Source organism: Bombus flavifrons, chromosome 7 (assembly GCF_040668555.2).
Source record: "Bombus flavifrons isolate JBK064 chromosome 7, iyBomFlav1_principal, whole genome shotgun sequence".
Classification (NCBI taxonomy): domain Eukaryota; kingdom Metazoa; phylum Arthropoda; class Insecta; order Hymenoptera; family Apidae; genus Bombus; species Bombus flavifrons.
This window is the reverse complement of record NC_138448.1, coordinates 1271550-1293408: the sequence shown is the minus strand read 5'-3', so window position 1 is coordinate 1293408 and position 21859 is coordinate 1271550. Positions and strand designations below refer to the sequence as shown.

At 46.8% G+C, this 21859-nt stretch overlaps 2 protein-coding genes across 2 annotated transcripts in view; both read right to left on the bottom strand.

Annotated features, from left to right (window-relative positions):
* The window catches only part of ds (dachsous cadherin-related 1), a 214328-nt gene extending 199542 nt beyond the window's left edge, over window positions 1-14786 (bottom strand). Inside the window, exon 1 of the mRNA XM_069116820.1 lies at window positions 11458-14786. Within this exon, the coding sequence (XP_068972921.1) occupies window positions 11458-13152 (1695 nt within the window). The 5' untranslated portion in view covers window positions 13153-14786. The remainder of the gene's footprint in view (window positions 1-11457) is intronic.
* Window positions 14787-20592: 5806 nt separating this feature from the next.
* Window positions 20593-21814, bottom strand: LOC138181557 (gem-associated protein 8). Its single transcript, XM_069116478.1, has 2 exons — window positions 21277-21814; window positions 20593-21158 (listed from the first exon to the last, which is right to left on the bottom strand). The coding sequence occupies exons 1-2, from the start codon at window positions 21498-21500 to the stop codon at window positions 20666-20668; spliced, it is 717 nt and encodes a 238-aa protein (XP_068972579.1). The 5' UTR covers window positions 21501-21814; the 3' UTR covers window positions 20593-20665.
* Between the last annotated feature and the right edge of the window lie 45 nt (window positions 21815-21859).

Sequence of the window (21859 nt, the reverse complement as noted above, 5' to 3'; positions counted from 1 at the left end):
TGCGTGACGTATATGGTGTTCAATATATACGCACGCACGGATACATACTCAAAGGAGGTGACGTACACGCGCGGACATCGTGAACCAAGTCCGCTACAAAGTGTACATCGAGCGACAGGTGGTCCCTCGATCCCTTCTTCTCCAAAGATTTTGCCGAGCTTGTTCCTTCACCATAAAATTCCTCGTGTCGAACAAAGGGAGCAAAGGGACGGACGGAGACAAAGAGGGAAAGTACGACGCAACGACGGCAGCACGAAACTATGTCTGAAAATTGGCTGGCTAATCTTCCGATTCTCTCGAAACGGTAAACGGTATCCCGCGCGTATCAAGATAATGTTCAGACAGGCGTAACAGGAAAGCATCGAAGAATAGCGGAGAGAGATGGCTCGCGATACATGCCTAAAATCAAGGAAGCCATGGGAAGAGAGAGAATGCCGCGAACATCGCCAGTTGCATTCCGACCTCTTGCAGAAACTGTATTCACGTTGCCAATATTACGGTCGGCAGCATCCACTGTCGGATCACTTTGAAAACTTCCTGGTTCTAAGCGTTCGTTCGCCCCGCATCGGGATCATACTTTCCCGATGTTTCCGATCGGCCGAATCGAAAATCATACATTTGCTTCCAACGTTTTTCGTATTTTTAATTAGATTTCAATCAACCGCAGGTATTCGACGTTTGAGCGATGCAGCCGCGATGCGATCGTAGCGCATGACGCATATAAGCCACGCGCGCACCTTATAAATCACAAGAATGTCGTATTACGTGTAACACGCTTTCGAGCAACGTCCTTCCAATTGTAATAGCGCGCGTGCTTATTCCAAAGATACGAATGCCATTTACATTGTGCGCAACTATCGCAACTTCGCCTACGAGAAGCTAACAGATCGTGGCAGATACGAGAGTGTGCGTGTGTAGATTAAACCGATTCCCGGGAAGGTATATAAGCTAACCAACCACCTGCTGTTAGTCTGATGCCCCTCACGACGTATCTTTCTCTCCATACCACTTTCTTTTATTCTCTTTTCTACTGCACTTCCCTCCTCTTTCCGCTTCTCCTCCTCGCCGATCCATCGACTCTTCCTTCTATTCAAACGTATTACGGCATCGCGCGCGCGCGCGCGCGCGTGGTTTCTCATCCGGCGAATGGATCAGAGCTACATAGTTATGCAAGTCGAAAACTCTTTCAGGGACGCAGCAAGGTCGTTCAAACGACCCGCTCGACGATAATATCCGAATTGACCCCTTACGCAACCATATAAAATGTTTTTTATATTATGGCCAAAGACCTACTCGAAAGTTATCTCACGATAAATCCCATGATTCGTAGAAAGGCGACGATACAAAATTCGAAAGTCGAACTTCGTTATCTTGATAATGACGAGTTACGCATTTTCAATAACAGCGATAAATATCGCAATTCGATATTTTTATATTGCTTAACTGGAACGATCGCAGTAGATAGCCGGACGGTGAGAAAGGGGGAAGAAAGAGAAAAGAAAAGAAACGAACGCGACCTATGAAATAACGTAGAACGAGAGGGCAAAAGCGTTGAATTAGCTACCGCTGGGTCTACCATATTTTTCTTTCTGTTTGACTCAGACCGCTGAGCCGTTCAATTACAGAGAGCAAGAGAGATAGAGAGAGAGAGAGAGATCCAAGGATGATGCAACGTAATAACGCGACGCGGCACTTCGATTTTACCGAATTAATTAGAAGCAGGTGGCTAATCGATCGTTACCTTGTTCGACATTACCAGCTTTCGTGGCAGATCGCCGGTCGATAAGAAGAGAAAGGAAAACGAGTAAGCGGAATGAAATCGGACAGACGAACGGACAGGGAAGGAACTCGTTCGATCGAGTGCATCTAAGGATGAACGCGATCGAGTGGACTGACCTCCATGATAACTTTTCGACGATATCTCTCTTTCTCCGGAGCGGAAACCTCCAATGTCTGCAGTGGCCGGGGAACGCGGAAATGCATCGGTTCGCTAAGAGTAAGCGGTCAACGGTACATAGGCGGCCGTTGATTGAACGTCCACTTAATTAAAAGTCGACCTCGCCCCTGGCATTCGTTTCATCGCCGATTAGTTGCTCGTTTTTGTTTACCGAGACAGAGAACAACTTTGTCCTACCGATTATTAACGCCTCCGACAAAATTTCACGCGTCCTTTCTCGCACCCTCTCTCCAACGAGCTCGTCGGACGAAACTCCCTCGGTTTTCGTCTTTTCGAGACAACGTTCGAACAGCGGCGCGGAATATCGCGACTCGAACCAAGACGCATCCTGGTGATTGATTCGCGAGCAACAGAGATCGGCGACGACTGGCTCGACTAACATTAAGCCTGCTGCTCTTCGTTCTCCTCACTCGGAAATTTATCTGACTGTTAAATTTATTACAGCAAACCAATTACAACTTACACATACATACATGTACACATAAATACGACTGGGACGCGCGTTACGTGATCGATAATTCACCGGTTATTCGTTATCGAGCGAATATAAATTTGCCAAGAAACGAAAAAAAACCGGCTCCCGATGTTTCTAGTTAGCCGATCCAGGACGATCGGTGTATCGTCAGGCTCGAATCGAGACTGTGAATGCTCGCACGATATCTCGTTGATTGGTAATCGTTCTAATTAAAAGTGTACCTCCGGAGCTGCGCGTTGTCCTCGTTTGCACTTGGTTCGCCTACCCAGCGATTTGAATCGTTCAAAGTGGTCACGGTATTCTGGTTGTTCTATCGGGCTACTAACGACATAATCAGAACGCCTTAGGCGCTTATAAATTAGCCATACCGAGTTCGTGGATTACCCTTTTCATCGGCTGGAAAGCTTCTTACATCTACCGCGGGTATGATCGACAAAATCCGTTAATACATGCGCCTATATGCCGTTGTCCGCTAATACGACGCTTCGCTCCCCGCTGCTTTAATCGAATCTGCTCGAATCCAAGTGAATGGCCACGTTGCATGTACTTACACAGCGTACGATTCAACGCGTGAGAATGAACAACGAATATTTTATATCATTTTATATTATTCAAACGGGAAATAAAATAAGCCGTTTGGCACATAAGATAATAAAGTAGGGAAAGGTATTAACACATATATATATATGAGATATAAGAATAAAAATAAGTTAAAGTATACGTTCCAGCGAGTGTTTTAGGCAGTTTTTAGTGTTTAAGGTTTGCCCAAATAGATCTATCTTTGCATGAAACGAGTCGATACCATCTAGCATACGATTAAAACGATTAAATTAACTACGAGTTGTACGATGATGATTAGTGTGGAACAAATTATTATTTCCAAGACATTCTAAAGGAGCATTAAGAGAGAACTGTCGAGTGATATTAGAACGGGAAATAATGTTACTTGACTATTTTACTCAGTCGAATTTTCGAATTCAAATATTACTCTCTTTTTGCTAAGAATCGATAGTTCAAGCTATTGAGAATTTCGCCACGCTTATGAAAGAATAACGGCATAGGTCTACCATCATGTCTGGCCGTTAGTCTAAAGAATTTCTGCTGGAATTTTTTCTACGTCATTTATGTGCGAAAAACAACAACAGCGAGACCAAATGAGACAACCATATTTTAAAATCGGCCTGACCAGTTGACAGTATAGAGTGTGGAGTAGAGTATAGATCCTAAGAGTATTAATATCGCAAAAATATTTGGAAACTCTATAAATAAGATTGGAAGATTTATAACTACGAGAGATTAATACTCTTATAATGTGCCATAAATGTCAAATTAGATGTAAAGATAATGTCTAGGTCCTTAAAACTGCTTAGAGTGGATAAAAAAATAACATTTATAGTGTAGTTATATTTGTGACTATTTTTCTTACGACTATTCCAAGTATGTACGCGATACAGTGGTCACGAATGACGCGATTTTGAATAACGTCGAATTGCTGCTAGCTATTTTACGCAAGAAAGGAGGCAAATCGCGTGGTGTAGTAAATGCGAATGGGAAGATACTCGCGCACGGAAGGGAAAGGCTCGCAAATCGATCATATATTACAAGTAACAGAGACTCGATCTCGAAGTAGATACATAGTACAAACGATTCCAGGAAACGTAGTAGACACGTTACGCTATAATTATCCAGCGTGAAAGTAAATTCATAAGCCATTACGCGTACGCCGATAAAGCGAAGAATTCGCGACTCGACACCAACGTCTGGCGAGAAAATAAAAAGTTTCATGCGTATTCACTCGGTAGCCGGCAGACCGATACAGACCTGTTTTCGCATAACCAACGGCGCATTCATGCCGGACGCGAATGCGAATTAATAAACAATTAACTTGTCAGCTGCTCCTTAAACTTATAGAATCTAATAAAATGAACCGCTCGCTCCGACGTTAGCACGCGGAAACGTTTGTCCGTTTTGGAGAAAATGACGTGACTACAAGAACGAACGATGTCGAAGTTCGATCGCGATATGACCAAAAATCGATCGTCGCTTCGCTCGTATGAAATATCTACCAGATAAGTGGATACTTGGGTTACATTCAGAGAATTTCCCAGGGTTTTGGCGTGTCCGTCGCGTACGTGAACCTTTTTCGCGTCGGCTCTGTATCCGGACGTCGTTCGAAAGAATCGATAAGGCGAGTTATCGAAGATCGTATCGATGGAACGGCGTAACGACGAATTTCCGTGGAAGGGAAGCGATGATTAAAAAAGTCGGAGAAGAAGGAGGCAAGGAAGGCGGCAAGAGAGATGATTGGTGCAGAGTGAGAAGAGAGGCGCGGATCCTATCGGAAAGTAATTACCGGGCCGGTCGTGCGGTCGTAATTAATCAAATTCCGCGTAGGGATGACGCGACGAAAACGAATCGGCCTCGGGCCAGGAGAATCCATTAGCGAAACACGCGTGTCTCGTGCGTATTATTTCGCGCAGCTACACGCTCCAAGAAGCGAACCATCGAACGAACAAACGAACCAGCGTACCAACGAATCGACCAAAGAACGAACCAACCAACCAACCACCAACAACCTATCGAACGCGTAGTTGCTGCTGCATTAGCCCGACATTACCTTCCACGTGACGCACGATCCTTCGATGTTGCACCTTACCCGGCTAATTGTGCGAGCCACTCTCCCGTTCAGCAGGAGAACCGTGACGGATCGGCGGGTCAATCGAGGTCGTCACTCGGCCTATCTCACCGACTGCCTCCTCCGCCGCCAATTTACGCTCTCGCTTTTCTACGAATTTTCTCAAGCCTTTTCAAACACGGAAGAATTATCAAGCGACCGCTTATCTAGAGTCTCGACTCGTTAATCCTTCGTACCCTGCGACTCTGTCCACGAAACCTAGCGCCTTTTAACCGCGGCGGCTTTTTTACCTTTTCCTTTGCGATGCATTCGACTTTAAACGCGGGACGCCGATCCAACGAAGAAAATATCTAGGACAGGCATACTTGCGAGTAAAATTACGCGTTCTATCACCCATCAATGGTAAATTTAAACCAAGATCAATTAAACATCGTTTTTACCCCTGTGACGACATTCCACGTATAATTCGCTAACTTTATAGGTTAACATCGATCGACTAGCACACAAGCTAGCATGATTCTATCACACAGAGAAAACTGTCGCCTCGTGAAAGAAACGTGTATAGCATGCATACGCACACTTTTCCAATGTTGCTGGCAGTCGCGTGAACGAGTTGTCTCTCCGTCTCCATCTCTGAACAGTGAGTCGAGCGCGTGTGCACTTTCCCGGTGCAACGGTCGCACCAAGTGCATTGGAAAGTGCGGCTCGCACGCTCGTCCCCCTCCCCTCCTTCTCCTTTTTCACGTTTGGTTACCTGGCTTATAGCTGGCACCGATCTGCCTACCGAGCGTTCGCTTTCTCTCCGGACGCCTTGATGCATATACCTACAAGTATATACGCACTTATACTCGACTTCCCTTTCGTCTCGTGCTCGTTTCTCCATCGTTTCGTTAATCGTGGAAGAAACGTGACCGACAGCCTGCGGCTTTCCGATCGAGGCCGACCGATCGATCGGATTTCTCGTTCGAACGCGGGGATCACGAAATTTCGACCGGTCGACAAATCGTAATTGCACGTGGAAAAAAGGAAAAATTTCGCAATGCAACGTTCGTGGCTCCGCGTGAAGACATTCAGAGGAGTTTTAAAAGAAAAAAATTATGATAACGATCCCCGAGTAAAGTTCAATCAGCCGTTCCTTCTACGCTCAGCAAAGTTGTATGTTTGCCGTACACGCTTTGGCATGCAGCACGAAATCCAAGGTACAGAATCGTCGTCGCCGATATCGCTCTCTGAATCGACAATCAAAAGCTGCGTGTGCAGTTATGCGCCACGAACCAACGCGTACCACCTCCATCGAGCACGATAGTTCCGAGGGAAAAACCAGTCATCGTCGGAGAAAGCAACATTTCTCGCGACTGTAAAACGCCACGCGATAGCGTCTTATTGAATCATTTTTAGCCGGTTGAACGTTACAACAGGTATCGCGCCGTATTATCGCGTCGTCCTGTAGAGACTTCGAGAAACGCGTGAAAACGCAAGTAACAGATCAGTTTGGCGAAAATCTTCGAATCGATGAAAAGTTGCGAGACGCTTACACGATGCGCGATATCCACCGAAAGAGAGATAAGGGAGATGCGTCGACGGTAAAAACAGTGGTGTCGCATCCGATAAATCGCGTGGGTAAACAACGCTGACAGGATCGCATTTGAGGAATCCGAAAACGAACAAGGCGACGATTTTACCTCTGAGCAACGTACGATGTCCTACGATCGAAAAAAACATACGAGCAACTAGAGTATCAAAGGGCACGTGCGTGGTACATACATACACACATACACACATACATACGTACATACGGAGAAGCCGATGCAGACTCGCGATGGGGAATTCGTCATCGTATTCATCGGTATGCGACTTGCACTTCGTAGCCGTTCTTGTTAAGCTACAAAACACCGTAAGGCAGCTCCTGCGAGAATCTGTTTGCTCGATGGAAACCGCGAGGACAAACGGTCGCGCGCGATCGTCTCGTAGCTCACCACCCACTAACAGAGGAAGAGAACGTTGAGTAATCCAGGAACATACGAGAAACTTGATAACCAACATGCTCGTTTCTCCGAGCTCGTTCCATTCGCAGCTACGAGAAAATAACTACGATTCCTCGTACGATGTCCTAGCGATCTCGTTTGCCATTGTCACACGATTACCCACGATTCCCGTTCTTCTTCCCGATCGATTCCCGATCTCGTCCTCCGCATAGATTCTCGCTCGTTACCACGCCGACGACTTTCTAACGTCCTGAAGCTACGCGATCCGCGAAGGTAACCATCGTGTTTTCATTCGGTGAGAGGTAAAGCATTTTCTCGACGACTCCGATCTCTATTATTCCAGAAACGGAGTCGAAGAATGGCATGCAGAGAAAACCTTGGTGGCACAATTACGCGCCAGTTACGCAATTTCACGAGTCGCGAGATGGGACAAAAATCGAAAGCGAAGAAAATACGTGACGAGGGACGAACGATGGCGGAAAGATATCCAGCGTATTTGCTAGTCGCGAGTACGCGTGACACCAGATTTGTATAGTACAGAGCAAGGGGAAACGTTCTCGTGCATGGCGTCCACGGCGCGGCGCGACGTCGCTTCGCCCAGTGAAACGACAATTAAAAAAGCGAGAAAAAGGAAGAAGCACGCTTATGATTGGATACAATGCTAAATGACGAGGAATAAAAGGAGCAAAAGAGAAGAACCGTGTCGTTGTTCATAGCGCGGCGAAGTAGAAGCGCTCGGAGTATAGAACCGCGATCGCAATGTAGCGCGATGCGAGAGCGAGAGCAGCCGCGCGCGGTGGCTGCACCGACCGGTGCACGCGAATGCATATACATATATCTCTGCCTCGTCGTTGCACTCGGGAATGCGGTCTATAGCGCGTAGGATCGAGAGCGGACGAGCGAGCAGAGCGCGGCCAGAGAAACAAGAAGAAAGACGACGACGTCGGACAGAGAGACGAGGAAAGAGCGAGAAGAGCCGGCGGACGAGGACGATGGAGTGCGCGGGCGCGGACGCAAACGCGAAACATTCTGAGGCGAAGAAAAGAGAAGAGAAGAGAAGTGAAAAGAAGAGAAGGAGACAGAGGAGAGCGTGCACGGCAGTCGTAAACGGCAACAATTGCTGCGGGCGTTGCCACTCGAAAGCTCGAGTGCCTAATGCCAGATGTCAGACGGTGGTTAGAGTCATTACGGTCATCACTTTGTACCGCGATACACGATGTATACCGGCTGACCGATGCACCGTCGTCGTGCGCGCATCTTTTACCTCTAGAAACGCGATCCATCCGCCGATGCAACTTGGCCATCTTCCCGATCGCCCTATCCTAACTTCCCCTTTACAGACCAGTCGTGCCGTTTCCGTTCACCCATCGATCCTCCAAGTCGCGTGGCTCTCTCTCGCCCACGAAAAATATTGAAACGCGGTACAACGGTATAATCCTGCTGACCAGTATTTCCCTTCTCGTCCGTCCTTGAAAAAAAAGGCTGGACGCAAAGTCGGACAAAAGGATCCGCGGTTTAATGATCCTCGGTTGCCAGTTAGGACGGATAATGGAAGGCTTGCAGGAAGATGAATCGGACCCGTGACCTGCCACGTAGTATAGAAAGACGGATACTCGGCCGATGGATGCGAATAGTTTCGCGCACGAACGCGCACAGTCTCTCATACGAGCGTAGCGCCTATTTACGCGCGTGCAAACGCAAGCGGAGAAAGGGCCAAGCTTGCCGAACCGATACGGTGGAATCCAACAGTTCAAAATCTTAGCGGGGCGCTAATAGTATCGAGACAATTTAAACGGAGAGAGCAGAATCGTTCCTCTCTCCGTTGGGGAAGACGAACGGAAAGGGGTGAATTGCGTGTGGGAAACGCGAATGGATTCGATTCGCGGCATCGGTGGGGTTCTTTCGAAACCCGTTTTCGAGCTACATAGGGAGAACGTACATACGCATATACATATGTATGTATGTATGTATGTATGTAAGTATGTATGTATGTATGTATGTATGTATGTATGGTCTCTCCTCGCTGTTCGAACCGAGTAGAGAAACAAGACAAACATCGGATAGAGAGGAAAGGTAAAACATGCGAGGTTACGAGAAGGAACAAACGAGAGAAAAGAAGGCGAAGAACCAAAGGGGTGGAGCTGGTACGAAAGGGGATGGAGCGAAAAGAAGCGGCCGGTTCGGGTTCGAAAGACGGGTGGGAGAGGCCGACGAAAAATCTATAATTATAATAATTACAGTTGAGCGGGCAACAATTATAAATCATCATTGAACTAGGCAACGAAACACCGATAAAATATATATCGTACGAAAGTTTGGAGCAGACGTTAAGATTGGGTCGCGGTGCGTACACGTGTATCCGGCCGCCTACCGAATACGTCCGTGTACACTGTACAGTAGTGTACACGCGGTCTACCACCCAATTGAAAAACGTAGTAGTTTATTCCTCTCAATTTCCATCGGCATTCGGCATTTGGTGCACACCGGCATGAGCATTCACCGCTTCTCCCTTGAATGCGGATGACAATCCAATTGAGGAAAAAAGAAGGCACTAGTTTCGCTCAGTCAGATGGACGGTCGCTTGTGAGAGGGAGGAGATCGAGGGAAGGATTTTTCTCCTCTTTTTATTCCCTTTCTCTTCCCTTCTCGCCGCAATGCCGTAGCTTCCTGCCCTTCTTTATCGCTCCCATTCCTCCGTTTCTCTGTCGTTCGTGTTTCTCGTATCCACACGACCAACACGGATCATGAACGTTATGAATGACAGACGCTTCGTCGCAGCACCAACAGCGGCACCGGTAACGATTATCTCGCCGCGGTCTTGCGAATCTCGAAGCGTTACAAATGCGATCGCCCGCGTTTATCGCGTAAAGAGTCGTCACGTTCGGTGTTTGACGCGTAAAATTTGCAGTAGAACGTAGGAGATACGAATGCCCAGCGATTTCGATCGAGCGGAAAGAATGGCTTGGTTATCTGCAGCGATCCTTGGTTAGACAAACCGCAGAAGCGCGTAACAATTTCGTTATCTTAAGCGAACGAAAATATAGATATAGTATTACTTTCAACGATTACGCCAAATGTAAGACGATCGTCCTTAAAAAGGGTCAACAGATAAGGCGTGCGCTCGCGTCCGTGCCCGCCCTCGACCTCTCGTGAGCGACCAAGCGCGTAATCCGTTTCGTGGCCACGGCACGTCGTCGATTCGTCTTAAATTTCAGAAATGCACGACGAGCTCGCACCTCGCGAATGCCCGATAGCCCGAGCTAGTTTACCTGTATCGAGGGTCTAGAACGGGATCGTTTCTCGGTTGTTTGGAGCGCGCACGCGTGTTACGCCAGCTTCGAAGATCGGTAATTGCACACCGTGCAGGTATACCGATCGCGAAGACGCTCTGCTCGTAAAGCAACCTCGGTGTCGAGAGCAACTTGTTCTTGGCCTAACACCGCTTCGGGGAAGAGCATCTCGCCGCTGCCACAAAGAAAACTCTCGCAACAGGTTTCCCTGCGCAAGTGGAACGCGTCCCTGGCACGTGTGTTCTTCGAGCGTTCGCCATTGCCAGCAGCCACTACTAGCTGCTACTAGCCGCTACTAGGATCGTCGAGCAACGCGTACTTTTCGAACTCCCTCTCGATATTCGTACAATACGCTAGCCTTTTCTCATTCATCTTCTCACGTTTCCTCGTCGTGCTGGTACGCATATTCTTTGTGTGGCTCACAGTGGCAAACGCACAATAGGACGCGCGTCGCATGCCAATAAACGTGCACGCGGGTTTATTTCGGTTCCGTGCCATCGTCCGACAGTTTGGAACCGCGAACCGTCGATCACGATAGCGCCCACGCAAGCGACCAGCGTCGAACGAAGAACATCGATCGAGCGCGTGTCGTCGAGAATATTTTCTATCCGATATACACGGTTCCCTGCTAATTGCTAGAGGGCGACGGAGAAAACCTTTCATGCGCGACGCGATTCCAATTACGACTTTCCCAGTGTAAAGTGAATACGTGGCTTGCGGCGCGACCAGTGCCGCGCGCTGCCCTTTCGGCCGATTCGCACATTTACCACAAACCTTTTGCAACATAGTGGCAGCTTCGCGCCGAGAAGCAACTTTACGCAAAACGTTCAGTCGATTTGTGCAACGATTAAACAACACACGAACCTATTGGGAATCGTGTGGCTTTCACCGATCAGAGACACGCTGTGCCATTCGACGCTATCAATTCGCGTGGTATGTTTCGCGCAGAAATTCGTCGTCGATCGGTGTCGACGCGATGACAGATCAATTATCCTGCCGAACGATCAACGGTGCATACTACGTAAGTAAATATACGGCGGTACTTACGATATCGCCGAAGGTTACGTAACGCGATGCGATTCGTGCAAACTAACGAACAAAGAGGATTGTCTTACCTTGAGAAAGCAGGAGCCAACGGGCATATCCTCCGATACGGTCGCGTTATACAGCGGCTTCTCGAAGATGGGCTCGTTGTCGTTGAGGTCGTGAACGGTAACGCGCACTGTCGCGCTGCTACTTAACGGCGGACGACCCGAGTCGGTGGCGATCACTACTAAAATCGGCGCAGGGTCGGCTTCGCAGTCAACGTGAGTCCGCGTTGATATCAAACCGGACGTTTCGTCGATAACGAACCACGTGGAATTGAGAAGAGAATACTTGATAGCGGAGTTGGCACCTTCGTCGAGATCCGTGGCCGTTACCTTCAAAACCGGAGTACCCGGTTCCGAGGCCTCCAACAGATGGGCTTCGTACCTTTCCCGGCCGAATTTCGGAGCGTTGTCGTTCACGTCCGTGACGACAAGACGAAAAGTTCGAACGGCTCGCAACGGAGGTGTTCCCGCATCGGTCGCTTCCACAGAGAGATCGTAAACGGGCTTTTCCTCACGGTCGAGCGGTCTCTCGACCACCACCAGGTATATAATGTTGTCTCTGGTAGCCAGGCCAAAGTGTCCCTCGCCGCCGGTCAACGTGACGGTAGCGTTCGAGTATTCGGTCCTCGAGTCCGGATCGCTGACCGATATCCTAGCGACGAATTCACCCGGCTGGGCGCTCTCGCTGATTTTCGGTGTCGCATCATCCGACAGGAAGATCACAGTAATAGCGGGTTGATTGTCGTTCACGTCGGTTACGCGAACCGAGAGAAACGCGCTCGCCTCGAGAGGCTGGGCGCCGCGATCACGAGCAACGATCACTAGCTCGTGCCGCTCCTTCGATTCGAAATCTAACGCCTTGTTCACGTAAACCATGCCAGTCTCTGGGTCGATACGAAACATCTCCTCGCGATCCGATTGTCGCCGATTAATCGAATACTCTATGCGGCCGTTGTCACCAGCGTCGCTGTCTGTCGCGTTCACCGCGAGTACCGGCGTTCCGACGGTCGCATTCTCCGCAATGCTGGCGACGTACCTCGTCTGATTGAAAATCGGCGGATTGTCATTTACGTCCTGTACCGTCACGTTCACGTGTAGCCTCGAGCGAAGCGGCGGAGCGCCACCATCCAACGCCTCTATCACCAGATGATACCGAGAGCGAGCCTCGCGATCCAACGACCCGGAGTTTTGCAGATCCAAGTAGAGAACGCCATCGCGACCTCGATGCTGGGACAGTCTGAACGCATCTGCGTAATTTCCGGAGACGATCTCGTAGCGTTGCGTCGAGTATTGGCCGAGATCGGGATCCTTGGCAGGCGGCAGGGCGCGTTTCGCGTCGCGAGGCGAATTCTCCGGAAACTCGACGTCCACGTGATCGACGGGAAAGGTCGGCGCATTGTCGTTCTCGTCGAGGACCTTCACCACCACTTGAATGTTTTGCGGCAGAGCGACCAAGCTGTAGGACGGTCTGGTTTCGCGATCCAACGGCACTTTTGTCCTTATCTCGCCCGTCGCGTGATCCACTATCAAGTCCGAATCGACCGCGGACCCGGAAACCGACACGATCAAGTACGGTGGACTGTCGGCATCGATGAAACCCACCCTGGTACCTGGTCGAGCGTTCTCCGAAACCTCCAAGTATCTTACGAGTTCGGACCGTGTGCCCGGGGCGAGAACAGTCGCTCCCAGGACGAGGAACAGTAGTAGCAGGTGCCGCATCCTGGGGCCTCCACAACCGCCACCACCGCCGCCTCCACCTTCGCCTCCGCCGTCCTTGGCTATTATCTCGATCTTTTCATTCCTAAATAATGGATCGTGAGAGGACGCGGCACCGATCGATACCTCCAAATGTTCTTCATACGGCCAGGAAATCTCTCTCTTTCTCTGTTTCTTGTCGACAGTCCGCACGCGTCTCGTACGGTCGGATGCTAAAAAACCGGCGGAAGAAAGCACGAGTACGCGATCAACCGACACATTAATCACCCACTAGCAGCACCACCACCAACCACAATCACGTTTACCCTGGTCGTTTCTCTCGTAAACACTTGCACTCCTAGGAATTACGTTCGACTGTGCGTTCGCGCCTATATCCCACAGAACCGATACAACCTGCCCGATCGTTGCCAACGAAGCCAAACGTTTCGAAGGTGATTGCGCTAGATTATAAACATGCCGTTTTTAACGACTCGCGCGATATCTCCTTGTGGAAATTCCTTCGGTAGATACGAGTTTATCCGACCCCGTTCCACCTTTATTCTTCGTCCTCTTTCCTCCTTCCTATCGCTTCTCTTCCTTTCTCTACCTCTCTCTGTAGCAGGCTGTGGTATCCGCGCTGTCCTCACCTTTGCTGGAATATCTTCGCCTCGAGATATCGTACATTCCTCGCGTTAGATCCACGTCCGATAACTCGACGATCAACACGACCGGTCGCGAACCCGGTGCGATCGTTTCGCGTCTGGAACGCCCTTCATGTCTCTCCCACTCCCTCTCTCTCTTTCTCTCTCTCTCTGTCTGTTTGTCTCTCTCTCTCTTTCTACGTTGAGCTTCTGTCGAATTTCCACCAAAAATTGACCTTTCTCGATCACGATTTGCTACGTGAATTGATTTTTATGCCAGCAGTAATCTCGTTGTTCCTCCTTGTTTTCTCATCTTCCTCGACACGTATTCCATACGCCGATTTCCTCGTCGTCGTCTTCCTCCACTTCTGTCTTTCGAATTTGAGAAATCGTCGAACGTCGTTGCGCACGCACGTTAACGACCATGTAGAACGAGTCGGTCCAACGAACGAGCCGAGTCTCTTCCTTCTTCGTCGCCAACTTGTTACTTCTTACTTCCACCACTGCTGTGTATTCGTGGCAAAACAGCACCAGTCACGGTCCTTCCGCAAAAACTGTCACACGCCCGACACACTATAACCTATACGAGGACGGCGAATCACGAATCACGAATCGCGAACCATAATCGACGTCACGCGCGACGAGAAAAAAAGATTATAAGATGCGCTAAAACGACGAGCTTGCGAATACACACGCTGGATACGACCTTCCCGTCGCGTATCGTAGGACGTTTACTCCGAACCACTCTCGTGGTAGTCTCCTTTCGCTTCGATACACCCCTCTCTCGGTTCCCTGTTTATATGCTCGCGATCCGAATCGATTCGAATCGCTCCGAAATCACACGTACACGCGATCGATATAACGCGATGCACTGGACTCGCGACGAATTTGGATGGTCTCGAGTGTGGTTTACATTCAAACGGAAAGAGCAGCGACAAGAAGCAAACGGAGCACGAGGTGTTGCGTTCTTGGGCCCAGCGTCCGTTCCGCGCGGCTTCGAAGTTAGGCATGCACTGACATGGCGGCACCTGCAAGGCCTACCCTTCCCCTGACTTGCTGGACTCGGCTGGCTCGGTCAGGGGGACTCGACTGGACCCAAACGGCGGCCATCTTGGAGAGGGGAGCAGTAGTACGGCGGGCTCCGATATGCCGGGGCCTCGGCATTCAGCTCGCTTCGCGGCACCGAGCAGCTAGACTATACCAAACTCTGCTCACTCGCTTGCGTGCTTGCTTGCTTGCTTGCTTGCTTGCTTGCTTGCTTGCTTGCTTGCTTGCTAGCTGGCTTGCTTGCTTGCCTGCTTGCTTGCTTGCTTGCTTGCTTGCCTGCTTGCTTGCTTGCTTGCTTGCTTGCTTGCTTGCTTGCTTGCTTGCTTGCTTGCTTGCTTGCTTGCCTGCCTTCCTGCCTGCCTGCCTGCCTGTCTTCCTACCTTCCTGCCTGTCTTCCTGCCTTCCTGCCTGCCTTCCTGTCTGCCTTCCTGTCTGCCTTCCTGCCTTCCTGCCTGCCTTCCTGTCTGCCTGCCTTCCTGTCTGCCTGCCTGCCTGCCTGCCTGCCTGCCTGCCTGCCTGCCTTCCTGCCTGCTTATCTGCCTGCCTGCCTGTTTGCCTGCCTGTTAGCTCGCATGCCCGCTTGCTCGGGCCTTTCCCTCTTTCTCTCTCTTCCCCCCGTTCCTCCTTTCTTACTCTTTCTACATCTCGAGCCTGTTCTCCTCCGCCGGTACTTCCTCCTCTTTCTCTCGCCTCACAGATTTCTTGTTTCCCTCTTCGTTTAGTTCGCATACCACCTTCCAACCTATACCTGAACGCCCGGTATGCGAAGAACCGACTTACCATTCGCGCTCATTCCGCGCTCAGCCCTACGAGCCTCTTCTACGTCTGTGCTGAAGGTCCTGGAATTTCGTGCCGTGACGCGAGAGATTCTGGATAGTTTGCATGCTGAGTACAAACTGTCGTTTTTTCTACTGGAATCATTGAAATTCGACAAACTAACGCTTCCTTCGATCGAAGAACGTACGTACTTGCTATCTATGCGACGCTCTCTAACGAACAAAACGTGCATGCCTTCGTTCCTCGAATCCCGAATTCGTATACTCGTTGCAAAAATCATTGTGTCTGATAAACACGATTACGTCGCACCGATTGCACGGTATAGCTCGCGTTAAGAACGGAACATTTGCATCTTAACGGGAAGCATTAATTTTGACGATCTGTTAACGCGTCCCCTAGGAGGGTAAAATATATCGATGCTGGTTGCATGATGCATGAGATAGCTCGCGACGTCACCGCATAACATCTCCAAGTCTGCTTTTTGGAATAATCGCGCGATTTCGATAATATAAACATTTTGTAACGTTTCGTGGATAGATCACCGACGGTTTACTCCTGTCACGCAGGTAAAGTACCAGCGATAAATGCTCACGTTAATAATTCCATACATCATCGACGACTCGTGACACGACTGGTGCGACTAACAATCTAAAAACTCGACTTCCACCTTCCTCCTCTTCCTAAAAAAAAAAACGGGCAAATTAACAAACTCTTCATATGGGCACGCGTTGGAATTTCATATGCGCCAAGAATTCAGATTAGCGCGCAGCTACTCGCAGCTCCGATATTTCATGCGCGTTGCGCTCGTCTCTGCCGGTAAATACAATATGATCGTGAAGAGCAGCAGCCCGTGCGCATTGCGCATCGAATTCGTCGGAATCTCGGTTACTTGTTGTCTCCCTGTTTAGAAGGAAATTAGATGATGCGAGAGTGCGACTCGAGTTCGAGATTCTACTCGACCAATGGAAATGTCAACGTTCCCGTGCGAAATCAAGCTGAAATGAAAGGAAGATCCATCGGCTCCGTCGGCTCGCGCGACGCGTCTCGAGGGTCGAGGACCCTTGCTTGGCTCCTCTACCTGACTCTACGACGAGTAGGCAGATAAATCCGCCGCCTACTACTACTCGCTACGGACAATGCGCGCGAGATGGTGCATCATCGTCCGTATTGTTTGCACAGCCATCGGCCACACGGCCCGATCTCTCGCAGGTGCTGGATGCAGTATACAGATCCAACCACAAACGCGTAACGCGTTTAATGCGAACGACGATTACGCGCTTTGCTATCCCGTTGCCAAATTTTGATTCTTACATGGGACGTTAAACCGAATCTCTCGTTCGATCGATTTTCTTCTCCGAACCATATACGCATATTCGTAAGCACACATATTCTTCAACATATGTATTTTGCGTTGATTCGAGTTTACCCGAAACCATCGATATCGACGGAATACTATTTCCCCTTTTTGTTTTCTTTTCGCTTCTCGTTCTTTCTTTTTTTCGTCGTTTTCTTCTTACTCTTCTCCGTTTTCTTTATTGTTAACATTTTTTCTGCGTTCTTTTATTTTCACCATGATTGTCCTCCTAATTCTCCTTGACTCCGCGATTCTTTCTTTCTTTCTTCTTCTTCTTCTTCTTGTTCTATCTCTCTTCAGTTGGATCGATATTTTTTCTTCTTCGTCCTGGAAGAGAAAAAGAAGGAAAAGAAACTGTACAACAGAAGTGCTATTGTCACCGTTCAGACGCCTTCGCATTAAAGAACGTCAGGGATTTCTACGAAATCTTTCCGCTGTACGCCAATTTCGGCGCGGCATGGTGGCACAGTGGCATGGCCGTTAAGGGAAAATTACAGAGTTCGGAAATAAAGGGAGAAAGAAGAAGGAGATAGAGAAGAAATGGAAAGAACCAAAGAGATCTGCGGATACGAGAAAGAAGCACACCGCGATAATCCGAGGCCGAAGAGAGGAAAGGACCGACAAAGCTCTCGTCATTAAGCGAAATGATTGCCCGTCGCGAGGGCCACCTACACCCTAACTTGCTTCCAAGGACGAGTCTTTGGAAGACGAAAGTCCACGAATTTTACTGAAAGAACCCGATGATTTCAATAGCCGTTAGCTTTCGATATACCTCATCCGCCTACTAGCTTTTCCTTCGTCGCTTCGAACACGAACGAACGCACAACCCCTTTCCTCGTGACGACGTGATGAAGAAAGGTATCATTCTCGTTGACCGAAAAGATCGACTAGCGTAGGAGAAAAACGAAGATACGTAAAAAGAAGATGGGAAAGCAAGAGAAAAAGAAGAAAAAGTAGACAAAGGAGAAGTGACTATGTTACTCGCGAGGTAAGGTGCAACGATGGTCCATCCAGCCGGACTGAGCGCGATCGAGTTACCAGTTTCGAATGTCCGCCAGTAGTCGTGAATGGTTCTAGAGTTTCGCGCTCGGATTTCGTAAAAAATGTGATTTCAAAATGCAAATGCTAGAGAACTAGATTGACAATTTTGTGACAGTACATCTTCGTCTCTCTCGTTCGATTCCTTGTTCTGCATTTCTTAATTCCTATGTGTAAGGTGATGACGACCAGTTGTACCGTGGGCACCTTCGTTCCAACTTTCTTACTCCACTTAACTGCAGCAAGCTATACTAATGTAGAATAATAGGGTGGAAAAAAAGGATGACTGGGAAGACGAAGCAAAGGGAAGAAACCAAGGTAAGAGATTTCGTCGAGGCGTAGTAGAGGGGCACTGAAAATTGGGAACTGGTGGGGGTGATGGAGACCAGCCGCATAATGACAGGGTGCCTCGCGCCAAGGCCCCGCTAACGAACCGGCCCACGAGATCCGAAAGGGTCCAGGCTAGGAGACGACACTGTATTATTTTACCATTTCGGGGGTCGGGGGCATCATCAGAAATCATCGCCGAATCCATATAATCAGTAGACGGTTACGTGCAGCCATGATTTTAAAAGCAAGAGGAAGGGAACCGAGAGGGGTAGAAAGAACGAAGGGAAACAGGATGAGGCCTAATAAGGAGAACGGTGGTAGGTACTTCGGTATCTTCGTCCTCGTCCTCGTCCTCGTCCTCGTTCTCGTCCTCGTCCTCGTCCTCGTCATCGTCCTCGTCCTCGTCCTCGTCCTCGTCCTCGTCTTCGTTCTCGTCCTCGTCCTCGTCCTCGCTCTCGTCGTCATACTCATCCACAACCGCATCTTCGTCATCGTCGTCAACCGTCTTTCAAACATCTCTTGGACTTCTGAGTCCTTAATACCAACTTATAGTACTCGTTGCGGCTACTAATGACACGAACCTGATAAAAAGTAAACCCTTCTACCTTTCTTTCTTCCCTCCTCTTCCGCTATCTTGACGCGTTACACGAAAGGTAGACTCTAAAACGTTCCAATGAGCTCGCAAATGCTCGACAGAACGAATCTGGAGTGCGATCAAAAGCCAACGTACGAAATTGTATCAAAAAGAAAAGAAAAAACTCGCAGAAGTTCGAAATAGATACGTTAAATACGCTGAACGCTTGTTCTTTCATCCTGTGATTCACCTTATTCCGAACATACGACAGAAAACTTGGTCCGTTAGTAACTAGCGCGTGGACATGGAAATGTATATTGCATTGAAATGTATATGAAATGAATATAGCAGATAGAGAAAAGCATCGTGAGAAAATCAAGACTAAGGCGATAGAGAGCAACATGTGATTACACAGTGAAAGTTCATCGATAAAGATCTAAATGAAAGTTATTGAAGGATATGAAATCTTTTGTGTGTACTGTGCGTTTATTTTGCATAGGAACGACCGGTTTGATACAAATTGAGAAAAACATTTGTACTGGTCTATCAGATAACTTGAATCTTTGAAAAAATTGATCGGATAAAAATTGAAAAAGCGTTCCCTTGACCCGTTTCGTGCACGGCAAATGGAACAAGATAGTAAATGACTCGATATATTTATTTAAAATGAGTTTTAACTGTTGAGTTCCAAAAAATTTTGAAAAAGGTAACATACCGTTCAAAAAAACCGTGGGAGTACAGAAAAGATAGATATGTGACACGTAACCTGTATCGACACCGCAACACGCGTTATCTCGATAATTAGGGGCTTTCTCTGGACCGAAATATCGATGTTGGAACCTTTCGAACTGGTTCCAGAAATCCATGGACCGTGTCAGCGAATCGACCGTAAGATAACATATTGACAGACTGACTAAACTCTTTTGTATGTTTTTTTCTAATCTATCTTCGATACACAAACAGAGCATGAACGGTTCTCATCCGTTTCTTTAAATATATCTGTAACGTTGCCACTTCTTATCAAAAGAAATTCGCAAAACCTAAAAAATCCATTTATCATGTGCTACAGAATGAATCTTAGTAATTGCCCCGTAAAAGCAAAATTTGTAAAAGCAAAATTGGTAAAAGCAAAATACAAAAATTTTTTCATTTATTATACAGTGATTGTTAAACTATTTTTTTAATTTAAATCTAATCTTAGATATGTGACATCTTCTAACATAATCTGATTTCCTTCCTATATAGTTACTATATATATAGAAACGTTCCTATGCGAATGATATTTCAACGTACGTATATACATTTGTCGCGTATATGGATATTATTACATTATATATATATTATATTATATATAACTAAGAGTTGGTAGATTTTAACGTTATTCTTAACCGATATAAATTTTCTACGAAACCAAATAACTTTCCTTGCGATGTTTCGGATTTTCAAATAATTTTTACTGCTTTAAAAAAATAAAACATTAAAATAAAACACAACTAATATTTTTAAATACAAGAAACATCACCTGGTCCGATGATCGAATACGCGTGTCGGAACGCGTAAAAGAGGTAAGTAAGCTGATAAGTAGATAGACCAGACTGTCATACACGCTTTGACCAAGAAAGGGTAGACAGCGTCATCTCCCGTTGATATGGTGTACAAAGAAAAATACATCCTTGGATAACTGGTACATTAGAAAACAGGAATAATAGAAAAATTTTCATCGTATTTAATTCTTTACAAAATATATCTTTTAACATATGTAGGTGATCCTAGTGTTTATGGTTTTAAAGGAATAATTGGCCAATACTGAGGTTTTGCTTTGTCTCTGTGTCTATCAACCGTAGTTTGAAGAGCAGTTTCCATTGCTAATATCGTAGGGCTAGCTTCACCATATAATAATTTTGCGTTACTATTTCTTGCATGCATCCATGTGGCTCCTCCTTGGATAGTCTCTTCTTCTTCTTTTCTTTTTTTAATACATGTTTCAGATTCTCTTAATTTTTTCAATTCAAATTTATGTCGCATACTTTGCTCTAAAAAACTCATCATTTCTTCATCTATATGAAATTCCAGATTTTCTGCTTCTTCGTTAAATCTGGTTTCTTCACATTTTTCTTCTCCATTCTGGTACTTATATCCACTCTTTTTCCGTTTGTGTGATGTATACTGTTGACTGCTTTGGCATACCAAAGATTTTAATTTATCTTTTAATATTTGGTTCTCATATTCCAACGCAATACACCGTGTTCTCCACCAAGTTATGCTATGCCTAAAATTAATATCATATCATATCATATCAAATCAAGTATTTTTATTCTTGAATAAATTCGATAAAATTTTGATAAACTTTGTAAATTTGTATAGTTAGCATAAATAGATCGACCAACCTTTTTTGCCATTCTTGAGCAGCTGTGTAATTTTCCCAAAAAGAATTAGCTTGCATCGTATTGACAATTAATTTTTCTTTAGCAACGAAAATATTATTACGATCTGAAATCAATCCCCGACGTTTCGCAAACTTAACCTCAAACTTTATTTGTTGACTACGTTGCTTTTTCAAATTTCTCGTTTTTTTTCGACTTCTCCCACGTTTTATACCAACAAATTCCATATCTTATAACCGTTTCGTTCAATGAAAAAAGAAATTATATATGTAAAAGTATCATTATCATCGCACTTATATAAAACCACGGAAATTATGGCTATGACTGACAAGACATCAACCTCGTAAACACAAAATTAGATCTTCCATTTATTTTATATTACTTTATAATACGAGCATCATAATTGGCAAATAATATATAACTATTTCATTCTTCAAGTATTTAATATAAGCTAGTACATATATATTACAATAATGAGCGTCAATGTGTGAATTATTGACAAGTATTATATTACTTTATAGATATACAATCTCAATTGATTGTAATGATGCGTTTTTAATTTTTTCAAATTTAATATTTTCAACTA